This window comes from Sycon ciliatum, chromosome 1 (genome assembly GCF_964019385.1).
Source record: "Sycon ciliatum chromosome 1, ocSycCili1.1, whole genome shotgun sequence".
NCBI classification, from domain to species: domain Eukaryota; kingdom Metazoa; phylum Porifera; class Calcarea; order Leucosolenida; family Sycettidae; genus Sycon; species Sycon ciliatum.
Genome location: NC_088643.1, coordinates 96,121,928 through 96,144,403, shown reverse-complemented (window position 1 = coordinate 96,144,403; position 22,476 = coordinate 96,121,928). Strand labels below are relative to the sequence as shown.

The following is a 22,476-nucleotide window of genomic DNA, read 5'->3' as shown; positions in this document are numbered from 1 at the left end:
AGTGTTAGTTTATATGCAAATATTGAAGTTCACATTGCCGAACACAAAGACAGTTTCATTAATCATGGTGTACAGCAGTTTTCCATTTGATGCTATTAGAAAAATAAAACAATACATTCACAGTTCATCGCATAGCCGACCAGTTCAGGCATCCAATGTGTAGTGTTTTAGTCCGTGACTCACAACACCCAAAAACAAAGCACAACCGTAGTTCACTTATCCAGTACGCAACTGGTTGAATATTACAGAGTACAAGCAATATAAAATGAAGATAATGGAGGTAGTCCAAACACACGAGATAGCTAGCATGCATGAATGGATGAATGCCAAGTGCGGTCATTGGACACTTCCAAAAGGTCTAGCATTACCAACAATAGTCTGGCCATCAGGTGATTCACAATGTCTGTGGTTACAAACACCATAGTCCTCCCTTCTAAAATGGAACATACTTCTGGGACTAGAGTAAAGATCGTAAAGGTCAAGATGAAGATTGAGACAGAGAAACACGAGCATACAGTGAGGTGTAGTTCCGACATGGTCAACATGACCGGGGTTGTTTCTACTTTCTACAGGCCCAAGCGAGACACTTGCTTGCGTGTCCACAGCGATCGGCGTAGAGTCGGAGTCGGTGAGGCGTCGGTAGCGTCAGCCTCGTGCTGTTGTGGCACTGCAGCCGGCTCAGGCTCGGGTGCTTCTGCTGCGATCGGGTGCTGCGCTGGAGGGAGACACGGTGCAGCCACAGATCGTGTCGGCTCATCCACTAATAAGGACGGGTGTCCCGCACGTAGCTGATCCAGGTGTCGCTTCTACTGTGCGCCTTGGCTGGTGACAATCATGTACGTACGAGACCCAAGCTTCTCGACTATGGTCGCTGGGATTCATCCGGGATGGTTGGCGTTCCGGTAATCGGGTGCTAGAACGGCGCCTCCAACCTCGAAGGATCTTGCCTTGCCAGCAGGCTCTTCGGTGGGCGTCTTGGCATTCTGTTGTGCCGTCGACGGTCGCAACAAATCCAGACGTGATCGTAGCTGACGGCCTAGGAACAGCTTCGCAGGCGTTGCGTTTGTAGCCGGATGGACTCCTCGGCGGTAGCTCATCAAGAACCGGTCAGCAGCAATCTGTGCAGGCGTTGACAGTGGTACTGCCTGGATTGCCCGTTTAAAGGTCTGGACGAACCTTTCAGCTTGGCCGGTCGTCGCTGGATGATACGACGCTGAGCGTCTGTGAGCGATGCCGTTCGAGGCGAGGAACTCGGCAAACTCTGCAGATGCAAATTGTGGACCATTGTCGCTGACGATGAGGTCTGGGCAACCATATCAGGCGAATACTGTCCTGGGACTTGTGATGGTAGCCAAAGACGTTGTGGAAGGCATCGGAATGACTTCGGGCCATTTTGAACGGGCATCGACAATGACGAGCCACATCGTTTGCCGCAATGGACCAAGGTAATCTACGTGGACGCGCTGCCATGCGCGGTCTGGCATGCTCCATCGGTGCACTGGTGCTGCAGCAGGTTCGCTCTGGACACTTTGGCATCCGAGGCATGCTTTGACTGCGTCTGCTATGTCGCCGTCCAAGCCCGGCCACCAGAGGATGCTTCTCGCCAACGCCTTCATTCGTACCATTCCTGGATGGCCTTCATGAAGCTCTGTCAGGACAGCTTTCCGGTGGTCCGGCGGAATGATGACGCGATTGCCCCATAGCAAGCACTCGTTGCTAACGCTGAGCTCGTTGCGGCGTTAGAAGTACTGCTGAAGCTCTGCTCTTGGGCCCGACTTCGGCCAACCTTGGAGCACATAGCGATGGACCTCTCGCAATAGCGGGTCGCTGGCTGTTGCCTCCTTGATCTGCTCCACTGTCACTGGGAGTGGTTCGCATTGGTCCATGTAGAACATGTTGACCGCTTCCTCTGCCGTATCTGGTGCCGGAGGATTTCCTACTGGCAGGCGTGACAATCCGTCGGCGTTGCAATGCTTGTCTGCTTGGCGGTACATGATCGTGTAGTCATGTCCGGGTCTCCTGGGTCTCCGAAGTCAACCGTGGTGGCGCAGTCCGCGTGCTGGCTGTCGACATAGCAGGAGCATTCGACAAAGTTTCACACCGAGGCGTGCTCCACAAGGCTGCGTCATATGGCATCACTGGTCCCCTCCTCAACTGGCTGTCTGACTACCTTTATGACAGGAAGTTGCAGGCGGTAGTCGGCGGAGCATCTTCAGAACCATACAACATTGATGCTGGGGTCCCACAAGGGAGCATCCTTGGGCCCACACCGTTTTTGCTGTACGTGAATGACGCCTGCGACGTCCTACCGGAAGGGATCACTCCGGCTGTTTACGCAGATGACACCACGCTTTATGCCCACATCCCAACGCCACATGCTGTGACAGAAGTGTGCTGCAACCTCCAAGCTGGTGTGGATGCACTTGCTGAATGGGGTGCCCAGTGGCGCGTCACTTTTGAGCCAATGAAATCACAGGCCATGACTGTGTCCCGCCACCGCAGACCCTGGGAGACACCATCCATCAAGTTCAACGGCACAGCGGTCCCAGAATGCTCGCGGCTGAAGCTCCTTGGAGTGACGTTTGATGCCCATCTAACATACTCGAAGCATCTTCGAGGAACTGCAGTGCGTGCCACACAGCGAATTGGTTTCTTCCGGAAGGCGTGCCATGTCCTGGACCCACCGGGCCGGGCCACAGCATACCGGGGGTTCATTCGGCCTCTAATGGAGTACTGTCCACTTGTATGGATGGGAGCTGCGGCTACCCATCTCTCACAGCTGGACCGAGTCCAGCATCGTGCCCTCACCCTGATTGGGACAGGGGCTGCAATGGACACTCTGTCCCTGCGGCGCCGTGTGGCCGGCCTCACAACTCTGTACAAGCTCCATTACATCGCAAGCCCGCCAGCTCTTGCAGCGACACGCCCAGCCAGAGCCATCGCACCCGCCATCGCGCCTGCCACACGCCGCCGCTCGGCAGCCAACCTTGCGCACGAGCTTCAACTCCAGACAGCCCTACCTGCCAGATCGTGCAATGTTGCGCTGCGCTCTTTCCCGGAGTGCCTCATCAAAGCCTGGAATGAACTGCCAGCCACTCTCCTCCGCGATGCACCGTCTGCCAAAGGGATGCAGCAGTTCAAGGTTCAGACCTACCGCTACCTGAAACGGTCGGGTTGGTCATTGGCCACGGACATCGCCCCCTAGGCTTTGGCCAGTACGACCCTGTTCATGTTCTCGGAGCACTCCCTTCTCATCAAACTCCCAATCCATCTGTCTTTATCTCTCTCTAACTCTCCTCCATTCTAACTCTAATCTTTCGTCAAATCTGCACGGCAATCAGCCTCTACTTTCGCCTCAGCATCATGATCTTGATACTGCTATATTTGTACTTATTTGTGTACTTGTTTGCACTCATATCTTGGAATAACAAGTTTCCTGGTTTCCTACCCCCCCCCCCCCCTCCTCTCTTTCCTACCCTTAGAGTTCTTGCTCTCCTGCTCCCCTCCCCGCCCTTCCACTCCCCATTTTGTTTCCTTTGGTGCACATGTGCAGCTGTGATGCCGAGACCCTTGGTCGGCTGAGCTTCACAGGTCCCACCCACTCCGTCCTGCTGGATATGTACCATTGTGTCGAGTTCTTCTCCTCACTTTAGTTCATCATGCAGTGAGTGTTCAATAGTCAAAAAAAAAAAAAAAAAAAAAAACATGATCGTGTAGTCATGTCCGGCCAGGAACATCGCATAGCATTGAAGACGTGCTACGGTCATAGCAGACAGGCCTTTCCTCGGGTGGAAGATTGATACCAACGGCTGGTGGTCCGTGATAGTAGGTGATGAGCCCCAGAAAACTGCGTACTTGCGGCACGTTCTCCGGCGGTGGAGCATCACAAATTGCATCAACCTTGCTCGGCATCGTGTGCAGGACTTGTGCGCTGATGGCGTGGCCGCAATATTCCACTTTCGGCTGAAAGAAGTGGCATTTGGCCAGGTTGAGTTTGAGGCCCGCATAAGCGAGACGTTGGAGCACCTTCATCAGCGTGTTGAGGTGGTCCTCCGGTGTGCGGCCAGTGACGATGATGTCATTGATCATGCACTTAACGCCTGGCAGGTCTCGTAGCAGAGAATCCATGGCTCGTTGCCATAGCGCTGGAGCAGACGCGATCCCGTATGGGAGACGGTTGAGTCGAAACAGACCCAGATGGGTATTGAGCGTAAGCAGGGGCTTTGACTCGTCGTCCACCTCCATGTGCGTGTACGCTGCCTTCAGATCGAGTTTTGTTTCAGTAATAACGAGAACATCCAGGGAATGGTCGGAGATGAGGGATTGAATTTCAGGGATTTTATGTCTGAGGCTACGCACATTTAAATGACCGATATTGATGTTATGATTAGTATAATTACTGAGTAGAGATATTGGTGATGGAGGATGTGATCTGGGGGTGAACGGTGTGGTGCGAGTGGGTTTAGAGGAGACATGTTTACTGATTGGAACCGTGGGCGACTCGATCAGTCTCCCAATACCACTTCCGCATCGTGAAATCCTCGGGCCAGAACTCCTTGTCCAACACTTTCGCCGTGTACGTTTCAAGGAACACCAGGTGTGCGTACGAAAGTCCGAAGTACTTTGTTGCGGAAATGTAGCACTTGATTACTTCCACTTGCTTCTGAATGGTTCCAAATCACCTCTGACTAATATTATTAACCGCAACTCTTGAAATATATCACAAGTCGTGGTTCTGGACAGCGGACCCATAATTGTCTGTCTTTGTGTCTTCTTCTTTTATCTCCACTTTTCCTTCTTTCATAAATACACATCCACATCGGATCAAGCACACAGGCATACATGGTATGCTGGTAAACTCCAAGGAGACTGAAAGAAGGCAGGAACAGAATAAGAAGGAGAATAAGACAATTCGGATCCCAATTACCGGGAATTGAATCCACAGCTTTTGGAAATCACCTTCGCACACTATTGTACCACTTCAGACACATTCTACCTACAAACACGTGCGCACACGCTGTCATAAGCATGACACGTGAACACAAACAAGTCAAAATCAAAGGAAGTAAAACCATACCTTGTTGTGAGCTTACAGTAGTGACAACCATACTCATGCATTCCTCCATTGTCGTCATAGTGATAGGTCTCTCCTGCACAGTTGAAGTTGTTATTGACGTTGAAGGGCCAACACCAGCAGAAGATGTCGCAGCAATGGACAGAGTGTACACTGTACCAGCAGTCAAACCATTGATAGTGATACTCGTAAGCTCACTATGTACAGTACTGACGTTGATGCTATGGTCCGCACGATAAGAAACCATATATCCTTGTGATCGGTCATTAAAGTCCAGGAGGCTGATAGCAGTCCAGGAGATGTTGATTTCTTGTGCACTTGGATAAAGATGAGTTATATTTGGAGCCCTAGAGGGAGCTGAAAAAAATAATCAATAAAATGCAGTATTAAACACTTGTAAGTTTGCCATGGATGGGTATCGCCCTCATCTCTTGGTTTGCTCCACATATTAGCGTTGACTGCGTATACTATGATTTTTTAAAGAGAAATGATTAAACTACGGAAAGTGGGTAAGGCGCAATGATACGTGGTACAGTGCACACGTACTCTAGTTGTGCATAATCTGTCAGTGTACAGAAAGTCAGAAATAGCATGCAAATGGGTGAGATGCAAATATCCTTACTTACTTCAGCTGTGTTACCAGGTACACACCAAACACTACTCCTCTGTCACCACTCTACTCCTCTATCACCACTCTACTCCACTGTTGACGTATATTATAACCACTCTGCTGTATTGTCACCACTCTACGCCACTGTCACCACTGTTAAGTATAGCTTTCACTTAATTCTCCAGACACAACAGACAATGGGACAGGTACGTAGAACGACATTTATTGGGGTAGACGAAGAGACGGAGACAAAGACGAACTACTACGACTACATTATGGGAGAGAGAGCGAGTCGACAGGAGAGCATGCAAGATAAAGGGCATGGGTAGCTATGGCAAAGGTGGACGCGCAAGTAGCTACCCAGGCCAACGGAACAAAAGGTGAGTATGAATACTACGAATACGATGTGTACAACTACAACTACAACTACATGCATGCAGGCCAGCCAGAAAAGGTACGGGAGGAGGTACCTAACACCACTCTACTCCCCTGTCACCTCTCTACTCCACTGACACCATTGTACTCTCCTGTCATCACTGTACTCCCCTGTCGCCACTGTACTTCACTATCACCGCTCTATTCCACTGACACCATTGTACTCCACTGTCACCATTCTACTCCACTGGCTACTGCAGCAAGAAAGTTCCAAGAACTGGCTGCAAGGGAGTCCGGTTTCCATGGTTGCACAATCGGGACCAGTAAGATCGCCAAGTGAGTGAAACTCCAGTTAATACAGAGGAATCTTCCTGGTCGGAAGAGAAAAAACGGTTACGACTGCTGATAACTACAAGTAGGGATCCACAACAAGTGGCTGATCTGAAGCATCGGCGGAACACCCTCTCACACCGAATCCGGCTGCAAGGAAAGGAACTAGCATCGAATGAGCTGGACGCTCGGGCGAGGGAAGTAGAAGCAAAGAAGGATACAGCACAGATGTTTCATGCAGTCCATCTACTCCAGCGACAAAAACAACAGCTTATCACTGTGCATGATGAAGCGGGTAGACAAGTAATACAGCCAGTCTCAGTAGCCATCCAAATCACCGACCACTTTTCTAAGCTGTACACACCGGAGCCTGGTGCACTGTTGCTGCGGTGACCGGGCCTTGCCGACCAGGATTGCGCTATTCAGTACCGCCGGCTTGAGCGGCCCATTTCTGAGGCAGAGGTGACACAGGCAGCTGGAAAATTGAATAATGGCAGGTCAAGTGGCCCAGATAACATGCCAGGGGAGCTGCTAAAGTACTCACCTGCCCTCGTCTACTCCAATATCGCCCAGGTCCTCAACTCTGCCGTCGAGACAGGCCTGCCCCTGAACAGCATCGGTAGTGGGTCGCTTATTCCGTTACAAAAGCCTGGCAAATCAAGGGGACCAGTCGCTCACCTACGGCCCGTGGTTTTACTCACAGCGCTCAGGAATATTCTATCATTGATTGTGCTGCGGAGGATCAACAAGGACGTCAACAACTTCGTTGCACACACACAGAGTGGTTTCCGCCCCAGCAGAAGCACCACAGATGTTGTGTGGTCATACCGATGGTTGGCAGCTCGATGCCAACGCTATCGCTGTGCGCTGGATATCCTAGGCATTGATATGTCAAAAGCGTTTGACTGTATAAGCAGGCCACGGCTTATCTCGGTGCTGGGATCGTTCTTGCAGCCGGATGAAATCCGAATGATCAGTTACCTCCTCCAGGACACCGTACTGCGGGTTGTACTCCCATCCGCTAAGGGCCCGTCATTCCCCACTCTCCGCGGCACACCCCAAGGTGACTCGTTGTCTCCTGTTCTTTTCATTGTGTACCTTGAGGGTGCGCTGCGTGATGTCCGGCCTCTTCTTCTACCACGTCCCCCTGCCGATATCTCCCTGGGGTTACCAACTGAAACTGCCTACGCCGACGATGTGGATTTCGTGACTACTGATGGTGAGAGGCTGAGGACCCTCCTTTCAACCATATCCAACAAGCTCCTCGAATGGGATTTGAAAGTGAATGAGACCAAAACAGAGCACACGCACATCGAACGGCACACTGATCGCATCGAGGAGGAGTGGCGAACCACCAAGAAACTCGGGTCCCTATTAGGTGATGCCGAGGATATGCTACGGCGACAGCAACTGGCAACTGTTGCCTTTGGTAAACTCTGGACGCTGTGGATCCGTAGGTCGCTAGTTTCGGAGGATCTCCGCATCCGGCTCTATAATGCCTTTGTACTCCCTGTACTCTGCTACAATTGTGCAACATGGGCACCAACGAAACAGCAGCTGAGCCGTATTGAGGCCTTCCACCGAAAACAGCTGCGGGCGCTAATCGGCATTGTGTTCCCGAATCGGATTAGGAACGAGAGGCTCTATGAGCGTACCGGCGCGGTTCCTCTCGGCATTATCATCTTGAGAGCTAGGTGGAGGCTCTTTGGGCACGTCCTCCGGCTCCCGGCTGACTCCCCACCGTCACTGGCCATGGGATCGTACTTCGCAGAGCCTCGTCCAGCGGGCTGGAGGGGACGACCAAGACGCACACTACCAACGCTACTACAAGATGATGCCAAGCGGATTGGACTTTCCTTGTCAAGCAAAGTCGATCTGGAGGCGTTCCGTGCCCTTGCTGCTGACCGAAGCGGTTGGGTGGGCATCTGTGCCCGAGTGGTGTCGGCACCATAGTTTTTGTCTTCTTTTCGCATATTTCTTCTTTTTCTGAAACTGTTGTGGTCTTTTGTATCTATTCGAAGTGGCTTATGCGAACATTTTTGGCTGGTTTGCATGATTTGCATGCCCATTAATGCAGCTGCAAGCCATGCTGATGTCTACGCGAACAAGCACATAATAATAATAATAATAAAACACCACATTGTCTCCTACACGTACATCTACAATATTTATTTATTTATTTATTTCTGCACCTCGTGGCATGTCAAGACAGCCAATTGAATTGAGGAGAGGGTGAGACCAACCACGGAAAAAGAGAAAAAAGAAAATGAAGAGCACGTACACAAAGTGGGAAGGGATTAGCAACATACAAAGCAATGGGATGCTCAGCGAGCTATGCAGCGGAAATGGGGACTGTGACTTTGTTTACTGGGAGATACTGAAGTGCTGTCTGACAAGGGTACGGAATTTGGGCATATCTGGAGCTTGCCTAACACTAGGAGGCAGGTGGAGCCACGTGGAGTAGGAGGAAAAGAAAGGGGAATTTACGAATAGGGTAGACCTAGCTAGGGGGAGGCGAACGCAGCTTCGGGTGGTGCCACCTGAATTGAACCAATTAAGGGACTGTAAATGAGCAGGGTGCTGGTCAAGAAAAATTGAATGTGCCAGGGTGCACTTGGGAGCATCAAGGTAGTGTTGCAGAGTGCTAGTGGATGCAGCAGCATACGTATATATTCAAGTGGTTAACTTACTTGCTACCAATGTTGTTAGATTGTAAATAGGAGACTTGCAGTACTGCAGTACCTGCGATGAGTTCATTACATACGCCTGGATGGAGTATGTAGCATCCTCCTCTAGACCAACTAATGACATATTGCCACTCACAGACGCTGAGCATGTTGTAACAAGGTTGGTCGTTGAGATCACACCTGATACGTGTGTGCGCCGGTACTCAACACAATAATCTGAACCATTGAGCTTTATTGTGGTGGACACTGTGACTTCAATCGATCTCTTTTGAATACTGATGACTGAAACTGTAGTGGTTAGAAGATCTATGAACAAAAAATAAATAAGAAAACGTGTTCACATCCCTGACCAGCCTTGTACACTAGTAGTATTGGATTAAGAGCCGAGACAATGCTCTCCACTCAAGGTGTTCACGGCAAATGATACAGGAAGACGTGTAAGAGAGGCGGAATGATAGAACGATATAGATAGGGGAGAGGGAGAGAGAGAGAGAGAGCGTGAGTGAGTGAGAGATAGTGAGTGAGAGAGAGGGGGAGAGAGAGAGAGAGAGAGAGAGACAGAGAGAGACAGAAAAAGTGGGTGAGTGAGTGAGTAAGACAGCGAGAGACAGAGACTGAGAGAGACAGAGACTGAGAGAGAGAGGGGATAATGGAAATGGAGGAACTGATATAGAAAAGTACAAGAGTAATTTTAATAAAGCAATAAAAAGAACTAACTCTGCCGTCATCATCATGCATCACCGAAGTCAAATGTTTTCCATGATCGATTTTCATGTCACTATCAACAGTGGAATATCGTAACTGAATTGAAGGCTACCCAAGCAAAAACAATGATTTAATATGCATTCCAAAATGTGATAAAACTTACAAGCAAGCAACAACAATGGTAAGTAGGCGGCACAAAAGAAAGTGAGAAAACCAGAATGTGACAACTGTGAAGTGAGAGAAACAAACTGTGGAAAAAGAAGAAAGAACTTAGCAAAACAATTGCTTGTAAGTTTTATCACATTTTGCAATGCATATTTAAAAAGTCGGCGTGGAGACAAGAAACCTAATATCAACGAAAGTAAAATAAGCGCACTCATACCACGAGAACAATAAGTTGAAAATATGTTATAATTTGAACGTCGTTTTCATGTGATAATACTGGGTCCTCTTTTATTTCTACTTTTTATGATTTGCCGAGTGTTGTTCCCGATACAGTGTACTTCATTGTATGCTGATGACACTGCGCTGATCTAATTCTGCGAGTCTCTCCCACAACTCCAAGCCTCCATCCAACCGGACATTGACGAGGTAGTGACTTGGATGTGTCGCTGGCACCTGTCGCCAAACCACAGCAAGACGGAGGCAATGATTATGGGGATGCGCTTCTCCAGACCCAGTCACCCTGTGCTCCCCAGGATCGTCCAACAGCATCGGACTGGTAAGAAGCTACAAACACCTGGGCGTACGTATTGACTCTGCGTTTTCCTGGTCAGAGCAAGTTAATGATGTTTGTCGTCACGCTAGCTCCGCCCTTGGAGCCCTCGCTTCCCACTGTTACCACATCCCTCATAGTTGTAAAATACTTTTCTACCGTTGCTATATTTTGCCTCTGTTCCACTACGCCGACACAGCATGGTGTGGTCTAAATTCAACTTTGTCCACAAAAAATTTAATGCATCATGAAAAGATTATCAAACGGTTATTTGGACTGCCTCAGTTATTCAGCAGTGCCCAATTATATTCTCGGACCGCCTCATCTCCGCTCTGTGAGCGCCGCCAAGCCCACTTATATACCCTTGCTCACTAGAATATATCTTAAACGAATTCCCCAACACTTGGGAAAGTATGACTGGTTCCAGCGTGATAGACCTACTCGAAATAAAGTATCATTGCCTGCTCCTCGTTTATCTTTGTTTCTAAACTCACCTGTGTTTATGGCATATCGATTTTAGCTCTCCCTTTCCTATAGTATTCGACATGCTGAGACACTTTCCGCTTTCAATAAGGCTCTTCGTAAGTAACGCTCCTCTTTTATTTTATTTGTTTTTATTTTATGGTGAAAAAGGAGGATAAAATGTTACGAGTTATGACTAACTGTCCACCAACGTAACCAGATCTTATACAGTCAGCGGGTGCGACAGGATGGCACAAAGAAGAGCACGAGCTACGCATCACGGCAACAAAGAATGCCAAAAGTTACTGGATGATGACGAAACTAGTAAGACGATTGGACAGACCGGCCTTACTACAACTCGACGACGCAAAGCAACAGACCACCCAACTTAGGAGGCTCAAGTTTATGTAATAAAAAAAGAAAGGGAAGCTAAGCGAAGACGAATTGTGACAAACCGAAACGCCAACATCCTACTGAACTCCACTATCATGTATGATGGACTAGTTATGTACAATAACAAGTAGTTCCACACGACGTACGTTCGCCGTATAGGTCATGACGGCTCATCAGGTCGCACTCGCTGACTGTATAAGATCTGGTTACGTTGGTGGACAGTTAGTCATAACTCGTACATTTTGTCCTCCTTTTTCACCATAATTTAATTGGCTCACCATCCGAGTTAAACTTTGTTTTATTGTATTTTATTTATTTTCTTCTTCTGTTTAATTTGCATTTTTGCCCCCAGTCCGTGGTTGGTTTCACCCTCACTTCCTTGTATTGGCTATTTTCATTATGTGCCATGAAGTGCAGACAGTAAATAAATAATAAATAAATAATCGTAAAATGGCAATAAATAAGATAAATTGTGCACTCATAACAACAGCAAAAATGAAGAAAGTCAAGTTCCATAACGTTTTCTTGTGACTGTCATCAGTGGAACGCCGTCACATAAAAATGTAATAACTAAAACACACACTTATATACATGTAGCTAATATGGTTTCAGGTAGAAATACAGCAGCTAACAAGTACAAAAAGCGAAGTTTGCACCTTTGCAATGTGTGAATATAGTGTATGTGAGAAAGGTAGTGGCAGATGAATGTGATACTGTGTGAATGAATGTAATGGTGCGTGTGTATTACTTGAAGAGTGTGAGTGATACAACGTTTTCTTTCTGTTTACATAGCACAGGGTCACGAGTACGAATATACACAGCTTCCAACACCTGCAATTGCTTGAAGAAACGTGCGCAACGAATAACACTAAACCAGGAATCTTCAAGCAATTGCAGGTGTTGCAAGTTTCTTCAAGCAATTGCAGGTGTTGGAAGCTGTGTATATTTGTACTCGTGACCCTGTGCTATGTAAACAGAAAGAAAACGTTGTATCACTCACACTCTTCAAGTAATACACACGCACCATTACATTCATTCACACAGTATCACATTCATCTGCCACTACCTTTCTCACATACACTATATTCACACATTGCAAAGGTGCAAACTTCGCTTTTTGTACTTGTTAGCTGCTGTATTTCTACCTGAAACCATATTAGCTACATGTATATAAGTGTGTGTTTTAGTTATTACATTTTTATGTGACGGCGTTCCACTGATGACAGTCACAAGAAAACGTTATGGAACTTGACTTTCTTCATTTTTGCTGTTGTTACGAGTGCACAATTTATCTTATTTATTGCCATTTTACGACTATTGTCTCCTCGTCGATTGTTTAAATAAATAATCATGGTGAAAAAGGAGGATAAAATGTTACGAGTTATGACTAACTGCCCACCAATGTAACCAGATCATATACAGTCAGCGAGTGCGACAAAATGGCACAAAACTGACAAGGAGTACTGAGACATTACGTGATGCGTAGCTCGTGCTCTTTTTCGTTGCGCTTTCCTTCCCCTCTTGGACCTTTCCGAACCTGAGCCTTCCAAGTTGGAAGGTTGTTGGTTTGCGCCTTGGAGAAGTGTTGGAGCTAGGTGTCAGGTCGCCGAATGTCTCCGTACTCCTTGTCAGTTTTGTGCCATTTTGTCACACTCGCTGACTGTACAAGATCTGGTTACGTTGGTGGACAGTTAGTCATAACTCGTAACATTTTGTTCTCCTTTTTTCACCATGATTTAATTGGCTCACCATCCGTGTAAAATAAAAAATCATCAGAAATTTTCATCACAATGATAGTTTGAAACTCGGATGTTGAGCCATAAATAAATGTAGAAGAGAAAAGGACATACGGATATGAGTTAAGAGTAACTCTCCATCACTGTAACATAATACTATATACAGTCAGAAAGTGCAATAACTAGGCACACAACTGACAGAGTACTGAGACATTCGACGTCCTGACACCTAGCTTCAACACATCTCCGTAGCGCTAACCGACAGCTAACCGATCAACTCTGTCAACTGTCAACTCGTATCAACTCGTAACTCGTATTATGTCCTTTTCTCTTCTACACTTATTTATGGCTCAACCTCAGAGCTTCAAATTGCACACCTGATGAGCCGTCACGAACCATACGGCGAAACGTACGTCGTGTGAAACAACTTGTTTTGTGGTCGACTAGTCCATCACAATGTCATGCATGAGGATTACTGTAGGAGTTTGGCTTTCGGCTTGTACAATTCGTTTTCGCAAAGCTTCCCTTTCTTTACTTATCTTTAATATTTATGACCCACCCAAGTTGGGTGGTGTGCTGCTTTGCTGCTTCGAAATCTCAGTTTATACGTAGTATTAACTGTAGTTAATACGCACGTAACGCTCTCTCAGCGCGTGCCCGCCTGCGTTTACTGCACGTAGCACTCCATATATACCCGTAGCGATGCCGCTACTTCACACTGCATTCCACATCTACCCGTAGCGCTATCGTTGAGCTGCCCACGCACACCGCTGTGCACGTGACACGGGCACGGTTTGCGCCACGCGGGAGCGTGTTCCCCCTCTAGCTCTGTCAGCAGCTGAACCTACCAGCGCATCTGATCCCATATGTGCATGCACTCGTGTTCTTTGTTCCTGTTGTTGCTTACCACTCTCACTTGCTGTTTGCTCCAACACTAGCTCTTTGCCAAATTTTCCAGATTTTCGGTTTCTTGTTCCAACGTTTTCCATTCGAGACTATGGCCTCCCATGCGTTCAGTACACTCACCGTGCGGGACCTACGCCTCAACCTCGTGGAACGGGGCCTTAGTCCCGCCGGCAAGAAAGCGGAGCTGCTTGCCAGGTTGATGCAATCCGAGGTCGGACCCCAAGTGGAGTCCTCTGAGACCCCCGCCGAGGCTGCCCGACAAACTGTCGAGGACAGGGAGACCCGCGAACTTACTATGCCTGTTGCCTCCGCGTCTACTACTATGCCTGTCGCCTCCGTGTCCGCGGCAATCGCGACTGCCCTGAAACCGTTTTTGGATCGACTGGACCGTTTGGAAGATGCAGCGCAAACAGCAACCTCAGCCCCAGGTACGTCCACTGTGCATTCGTCTAGTGTTTCCTGCACCATGCCGCATGATGACGGGCCTGTAAAAATTTGGGCAAGCACACCCCAGAGCGTGATCGACAAAATTATCACACACCAATTTGTTGATTTACAACAACTGTTGCCCACCACCGCCACGGATGTGCCAAGCCCCCACGCTCTAGTGTTGGGCGAGGAGGCACCCGGGAAATTCACGCTGTCCTCTCAGCCACGCATGTCCCGACGCATTTCGGACATCGAACATTGGCTAGAAGCATGGACGATATTCGCAGCCGTCTATCTAAATGCGCATCCGGGCAGAGCAGTAGAACTGTTGGCGTACCAGCACCATATTCTGAACGCCAGCAAGAAATTCACGTTCTCCGCAGTTGCGGAGTATGACCGCGCCTTCCGCCACAGCATCGCGTCCCAGCCGTCACGCCGTTGGGACACAACACCACAAACACTGTACACTACCGTGTTTGATGCCCGTGCCGTGCGGCCCTTTCGGCCCAGCTCCGCGGCAGCCTCCGGCGCCGCCCGCTCGTCCACCGAGCAGTGTCGCCTCTACAACCGGGGCTTGTGTCGCCAAAACCCTTGTCCGTACGTTCATCAATGCAGCACCTGCAACGTCTCCGGACACAGCGCACGAGATTGTCGCACAGGGCAACCAGCCAGCAGGCGTTCCGTTGCACCAACAATCGCCTTGGACGCCCGTTCACTTGGATCGGCTTGAGTCGGCCCTGGCCAGGCACCCTGACCGCACATTTGTTGCCTCTCTTATGCATGACATGCGTGACGGTGCTGTAATCGGTTACTCCGGTGATCGCTCTCATTTTGTTGCTCCCAATTTAGTCTCTGCATTTCAGAACCCCCAAGCTGTCTCTACTTACCTGTCTAATGAATGCATCGAGGGTCGTATGGCCGGCCCGTACACCCACTTACCTCACGCAGATCTGCGCTGCTCCGGTGTAGGCGTGGTCCCCAAGAAGTCGGGTAAACTCCGCTTGATTATGCATTTATCTGCGCCTCAGGGCACTAGCATTAATGACGGTATAAGCCAAGACGAATTTTCACTGCACTATATGACTGTTGATGATGCGGTTCGGCTGCTGCACCGGCATGGCAAGGGGGCCCTGTTATCCAAAGTCGACCTACGCAATGCATTCCGACTATGTCCCGTGGCCCCGTCCGACTGGCCCTTGCTGGGCATTCACTGGGACAACGCATTCTACGTTGACAAATTCCTCCCCTTTGGCCTGCGGTCCTCACCATTTCTGTTCAACAGGCTCGCCGACGCCCTTCGCTGGGTAGCCACGAATAGATTCAATGTGCATGACCTGCTGCACTACCTCGATGATTTCCTCACAGTTCAACCCCCACAGCCGCCAAACCATGCTCGTCGGCAGTTTCACACGTTACTCGCAGTCATGGAGCACCTGCAAGTCCCGTTAGCCGAGGGCCCTGACAAGGTGTGCCCGCCGTCCACAACTGTCACATTTTTGGGCATAGAGTTAGATTCCCAAGCATGGGAGATGCGGCTGCCAGCCCCAAAGCTGTTGGAATTAAAGAGCACCCTTGACTCCTGGGTACACCGAGTACAGTGCACCAAACGGGAATTGCTCTCGTTGGCAGGCTCTTTGTCATTTGCCGCCAAAGTAGTACCGCCCGGGCGCACTTTCTGCCGCCGGCTCTTCGACGAGGCCAGCCAGTTCACGTCCCTTGACAGTACCCAGCGCCTGAACCAAGAGGCTCTAAACGATATATCCTGGTGGCACGCTTGCATTGAGTCATGGAACGGCCGATCACTACTGCTAGACCCATCCTGGTGCAAACCCACCGAGATGCAGCTGTTCACGGATGCTTCTGACCGTGGCTATGGCTTGGTCTGCGGCAAAGAACGGGCGTACGGCCAGTGGGAGGCACTCCACAAGGATCTGTCCATAGAATGGCGCGAGTTGTTTCTCATCGCCCTTATCTGCGTGACGCTAGGCAAACGACTTCGCTATCGCCGACTCTTAGTTCACTGCGACAACGAAGCGGTCTGCACAATCTGGCGCACAGGATCTTCTAGGTGCCCAGAGATCATGACACTTGTTAGGATTGCGTTGCTAGCGGCTGCCAAGCATAACATGGTTGTGTTTTTAGCACACATATGTGGTGTTGACAACGTTCTTGCTGACCGCTTGTCCCGGCTGCAGGTCGAGAGCTTCCGGAAGCTACATCCCCAGGCGTCTCCTGTCCCCATGTCGCTAGAAGTCCGGCAGCTGACACGCCTACTGACCACACCATGGGCCTCATCCTTGCGGGAGTGGCAACAAGTACCGCCCGGTCGTATGCTGCCGGTGTGACGGCATACGAGAGGTACGCCAGCCTGCACCGTGTCGCGCCATACCCAATTCAGGCCACCCGCCTACTGGATTTCCTAGCATACATGTCATCCAAGTGCCGACTGGCAACTATCAAGGTCTACCTCCATGGCCTCCGGCATCACTGCGTGGTCAACCACCTGTCGTTGTCCCCGTTCCAGGACGGGCGACTGGACCTGCTGCTCCAGGGTATCGCCCGCAACCAGTGCACGAGCAGCCAGGTGCAGGAACGCCGTGCTGTCACGCAGCAACACCTCCGTGCAACCCAGGGCTTCCTGCCGCACTCCGGTCTATCGCCAGCGGACCAAGCCATGCTCTGGAGCGCTATCACACTCGCCTACTACGGGTTCCTGCGAGTCAGCGAGTATGCCTCCACCGACCCGCGGAAGATGTTGACGCAGGAACGCGTCTGCATCCGGGAGAACACAGTGAGGCTGGCCATCCCGTTCTCCAAAACAACGCAACTGGGAGAGGGCAGCGATGTGACAGTCGGCGCCACCAACGATAGCACCTGCCCTGTCGCCGCATTCTCGAAGTACGCACAGCTGCGCTCCCAAGGGGCGGGAGCGTATTTCCGCTACCAGTCTGGCCAGCCGCTTCGCCCCTCAGACATGAACGACTTACTCCGCTGAGCTCTCCCCGGCCAGAAGATCTCCAGCCATAGCCTGCGTATTGGTGCAGCCACTGCCGCCGGAAGGAATGGCCTGCCACCCTACATCATCCAAAGGGCCGGCCGATGGCGGAGTAACGCTTACGTCCGGTATGTCCGTCTGTCAGAATCGGACATGGAGCCAATCGCGAAGGCACTGGCGACAGCGTGAGTACAGGCACCGCCCTCCTAGCACTATCAGCTGCCTGAGTGACGGCACTGCCCCCTTGACACTATCTGCTGTATGAGTGACAGCACTGCCCCTCTAACACTACTCGCTATAGGTCGTGGTGACCACACTGCCCCCCTAAGCACTGCTAGCGGCAGGAACGTCCGCACTGCCCTCTTAGCATTCCTCTCTGTATGAGTGCTTTTGCTCTTTCGTGCTGCTCCCTGCATAGGTGATAGCACCTGTCCTCTTGACACTATCTGCTGTAGACTCAAATGAATTTATGTCCTTGAACGTCGCTGTGCACTTGCATGTAGTTCCCATGTTAATGTCAGCTAGATTGGGGCTCACGCCTCCCCCCAGCAATCTCATTTTTGGGTGGCATTCACATGGAGTGGGTGGCTGCAAAGCACCCCGTAAGCCTTTGAGCTGACACCCAACTCCAGGTTACCAGCCCCTCTGCATTCGTCCTACCATGCAGATGTCCGGGTGTAAGCGTAACCCCGTTAGCAGCCTACTTCCACATCTGTCCTACCATGTGGAAGTGCGGTGTAAGCCTAACCTTGTTAGCGCCCCCCTCCACATTCGTCCTACCATGTGGTGGCCTGGGTGTAAGCCTAACCCCATTTCCCCCGCGTGAGTTCCAGTCTAGCCCAAACCTTGTCTTCAATGTCTGTGCGTGCAGTGGGATGTTAATTGTAGTTAGACCGCTTTGTCAAATATCGTACTGGTCCCGTCATCGTCCAGTAAATATCGACATTCTTTGTTCCGGGGACTGTAGCTTTTGCTTGTTTTCGTTGCGCTTGCCTTCCCCTCTTTGGTCTTTCCATAACCTTGAACTTTCCAAGTTGGAAGGCTGTCGGTTAGCACTACGGAGATGTGTTGAAGCTAGGTGTCAGGACGTCGAATATCTCAATACTCTGTCAGTTGTGTGCCTAGTTATTGCACTTTCTGACTGTATATAGTATCATATTACAGTGATGGAGAGTTACTCTTAACTCGTATCCATATGTCCTTTTCTCTTCTACAATGATAGTTGGACAACAAAGGAAAGATATTTATGGTACCATAAGGTGAACATTATTAGATCTAAAGGTAGAAAGGAAAAGGACATATGGAAACGAGTTAAGAGTAACTCTCCACCACCGTAACTAGATACTATATACAGTCAGAAAGTGCAACAACTAGGCACAAAACTGACAGAGTACTGAGACATTCGACGTCCTGACACCTAGCTTCAACACATCTCCGTAGCGCTAACCGACAGCCTTCCAACTTGGAAGATTCAAGGTTATGGAAGCTACGGAGATGTGTTGAAGCTAGGTGTCAGGACGTCGAATGTCTCAGTACTCTGTCAGTTTTGTGCCTAGTTGTTGCACTTTCTGACTGTATATAGTATCTAGTTACAGTGGTGGAGAGTTACTCTTAACTCGTTTCCATATGTCCTTTTCCTTTCTACTTTTATTATTGGCTCAATACCCGAGTTTCAAATTGCACACCTGATGAGCCGTCACGAACCATACGGCGAAACGTACGTCGTGTGAAGCAACTTGTTTTGTAGTCAACTAGTCCATCACAATGCCATGCATGAGGAGTACTGTAGGAGTTTGGCTTTCGGCTTGTACAATTCGTTCTCGCAAAGCTTCCCCCTTCTTTACTTATCTTTGATATTTATGACCCACCCAAGTTGGGTGGTGTGCTGCTTTGCTGCTTCGAATTGTAGTTAGACCGCTTTGTCAAATCGCCTACTGGTCTCGTCATCGTCCAGTAACAATCGACATTCTTTGTTCCGTGGGGACTGTAGCTTGTACTCGTATTCGTTGCGCTTGCCTTCCCCTCTTTGGTCTTTCCATAATCTTGAACCTTCCAAGTTGGAAGGCTGTCGGTTAGCGCTACGGAGATGTGTTGAAGCTAGGTGTCAGGACGTCGAATGTCTCAGTACTCTGTCAGTTTTGTGCCTAGTTGTTGCACTTTCTGACTGTATATAGTATCTAGTTACGGTGGTGGAGAGTTACTCTTAACTCGTTTCCATATGTCCTTTTCCTTTCTACTTTTATTATTGGCTCAATACCCGAGTTTCAAATTATTAGATCTAAAACTAATACAAGAAACACCGATATTCTAAAGCTAGCACTATTGGAGGCGTGATTACATGAGCAGCGAGCAGTGTGAAAGCAAGTGTAGATTGGAGAAATGCAGGTGGGAAAGGTACACGTATAAATCTGGATCACAATCACGAATAAACATGGCTTCTAATACGGAGAGTAGACGAAAATAGTAGCATAGCATACCACACTTAACTTCACTTAACATATCAACACTCACATACACACTCACATTATTATTATTATTATTATTATTGTGGAAGAGAAAAAGACATATGGATACGAGTTAAGAGTAACTCTCCATCACTGTAACATGATACTATATACAGTCAGAAAGTGCAATAACTAGGCACAAAACTGACAGAGTACTGAAACATTCGACGTCCTGACACCTAGCTTTAACACATCTCCGTAGCGCTAACCGACAGCCTTCCAACTTGGAAGGTTCAAGGTTATGGAAAAGACCAAAGAGGGGAAGGCAAGCGCAACGAAAACGAGCAAAAGCCACAGTCCCAACGGAACAAAGAATGTCGATTATTACTGGACGATGACGAGACCAGTACGATATTTGACAAAGCGGTCTAGCTACAATTCGAAGCAGCAAAGCAGCACACCACCCAACTTGGGTGGGTCATAAATATCAAAGATAAGTAAAGAAAGGGAAGCTTTGCGAAAACGAATTGTACAAGCCGAAAGCCAAACTCCTACAGTACTCCTCATGCATGACATTGTGATGGACTAGTTGACTACAAAACAAGTTGTTTCACACGACGTACGTTTCGCCGTATGGTTCGTGACGGCTCATCAGGTGTGCAATTTGAAACTCGGATGTTGAGCCATAAATAAATGTGGAAGAGAAAAAGACATATGGATACGAGTTAAGAGTAACTCTCCATCACTGTAACATGATACTATATACAGTCAGAAAGTGCAATAACTAGGCACAAAACTGACAGAGTACTGAAACATTCGACGTCCTGACACCTAGCTTTAACACATCTCCGTAGCGCTAACCGACAGCCTTCCAACTTGGAAGGTTCAAGGTTATGGAAAAGACCAAAGAGGGGAAGGCAAGCGCAACGAAAACGAGCAAAAGCCACAGTCCCAACGGAACAAAGAATGTCGATTATTACTGGACGATGACGAGACCAGTACGATATTTGACAAAGCGGTCTAGCTACAATTCGAAGCAGCAAAGCAGCACACCACCCAACTTGGGTGGGTCATAAAATATCAAAGATAAGTAAAGAAAGGGAAGCTTTGCGAAAACGAATTGTACAAGCCGAAAGCCAAACTCCTACAGTACTCCTCATGCATGACATTGTGATGGACTAGTTGACTACAAAACAAGTTGTTTCACACGACGTACGTTTCGCCGTATGGTTCGTGACGGCTCATCAGGTGTGCAATTTGGGACTGTGGCTTTTGCTCGTTTTCGTTGCGCTTGCCTTCCCCTCTTTGGTCTTTTCCATAACCTTGAACCTTCCAAGTTGGAAGGCTGTCGGTTAGCGCTACGGAGATGTGTTAAAGCTAGGTGTCAGGACGTCGAATGTTTCAGTACTCTGTCAGTTTTGTGCCTAGTTATTGCACTTTCTGACTGTATATAGTATCATGTTACAGTGATGGAGAGTTACTCTTAACTCGTATCCATATGTCTTTTTCTCTTCCACATTTATTTATGGCTCAACATCCGAGTTTCAAATTATTATTATTATTATTATTTGAGGGATTCCCCAAAGGCCGAAGCCTAAATCAAGGGGGTCTCCGAGAATAAATATACGTGTACAATGTGTGTACAATAAGGTGCAATTCTTAAAAGGAAGAAAATATTACGATAAAAAAAGATTAATGTGAAGAGGTTAAATAAGAAGTCTGAGTAGAAGCAAGCGAAAAGGGTACTGGTAAAGAAGGGGGGTAATCAGGAAGTGAGAAAACCTCGAGGATGGAATCTATACCTGTGGAAATGGGACTTAACGTGCCGGCTAAATACACCACGGGTTTCAGATATCCTAATCTCGGTAGGCAGGGAGTTCCACGTGGTGATCATGGAATGTAGTAGAGTGGATCGGAAACAGGGACCAGTGTGAGTGGGCAGGAGGTAAAAGTGGGGACGCCGTGCACTCTTGGATAGAACTATGTTGAGATTATTGAGGGTTTCCGGGTATTGGCGGGTGAAATGGTAAAACAGTTTGAGGCAATGTATATGCCGCCGCCACGCAAGACTCTCCCATTCAGCAGCTTCAAACACGTTCTCCATGCCATGAGGAATGGGCACTTTCCGACGGTGTAAATACTGCCTGGCCACGCGTGCTTGCAATCGTTCCAAAGTGTCAATATTTCCTGCGGTCAGTTTGTTATTCCACAGAGGTGAAGCATACTCAATGGAGGGACGGACGTATCCTTTGAAGAGGCGGGCAATGAGAGCAGGGGTCAGATTGGGTGACATGTAGGATAGCAGAACAACGCGACGACGAAAGTTGGAGGTGACACTATTGATGTGGGTCTGGAAAGACAGGCGGGGATCCAGGGTGATTCCTAGATGGCGGTGGGTAGTCGAGGGACATAGGTCTGCAGCATCCACACGCAGTGCTGGGGCAGGAGTCTGGGCGGGGTCAAGTTTGCCGAATACAACACGCACGGATTTAGCGGCATTAAACCTGCCACCAAATGTAGCAGCCCAGTCCATCACCATGTTCACTGCTGACTGGAGCTGTTGCATACACACTCACATACATGTACCTTTCCCACCTGCATTTCTCCAATCTACA

General features: G+C 48.9%; 1 protein-coding gene across 6 annotated transcripts in view; it reads right to left on the bottom strand.

Annotated features, from left to right (window-relative positions):
- LOC135806684 (uncharacterized) overlaps positions 1 to 22,476 on the bottom strand; it is an 86,911-nt gene that overhangs the window by 3,436 nt on the left and 60,999 nt on the right. For all 6 annotated transcript variants that reach the window (XM_065320915.1, XM_065320917.1, XM_065320914.1 and 3 more), the window contains 2 exons: positions 9,080 to 9,382; positions 5,078 to 5,431 (listed from right to left, as the gene is read on the bottom strand). In XM_065320915.1, the coding sequence (XP_065176987.1) occupies positions 5,078 to 5,431; positions 9,080 to 9,382 (657 nt within the window). The remainder of the gene's footprint in view (positions 1 to 5,077; positions 5,432 to 9,079; positions 9,383 to 22,476) is intronic.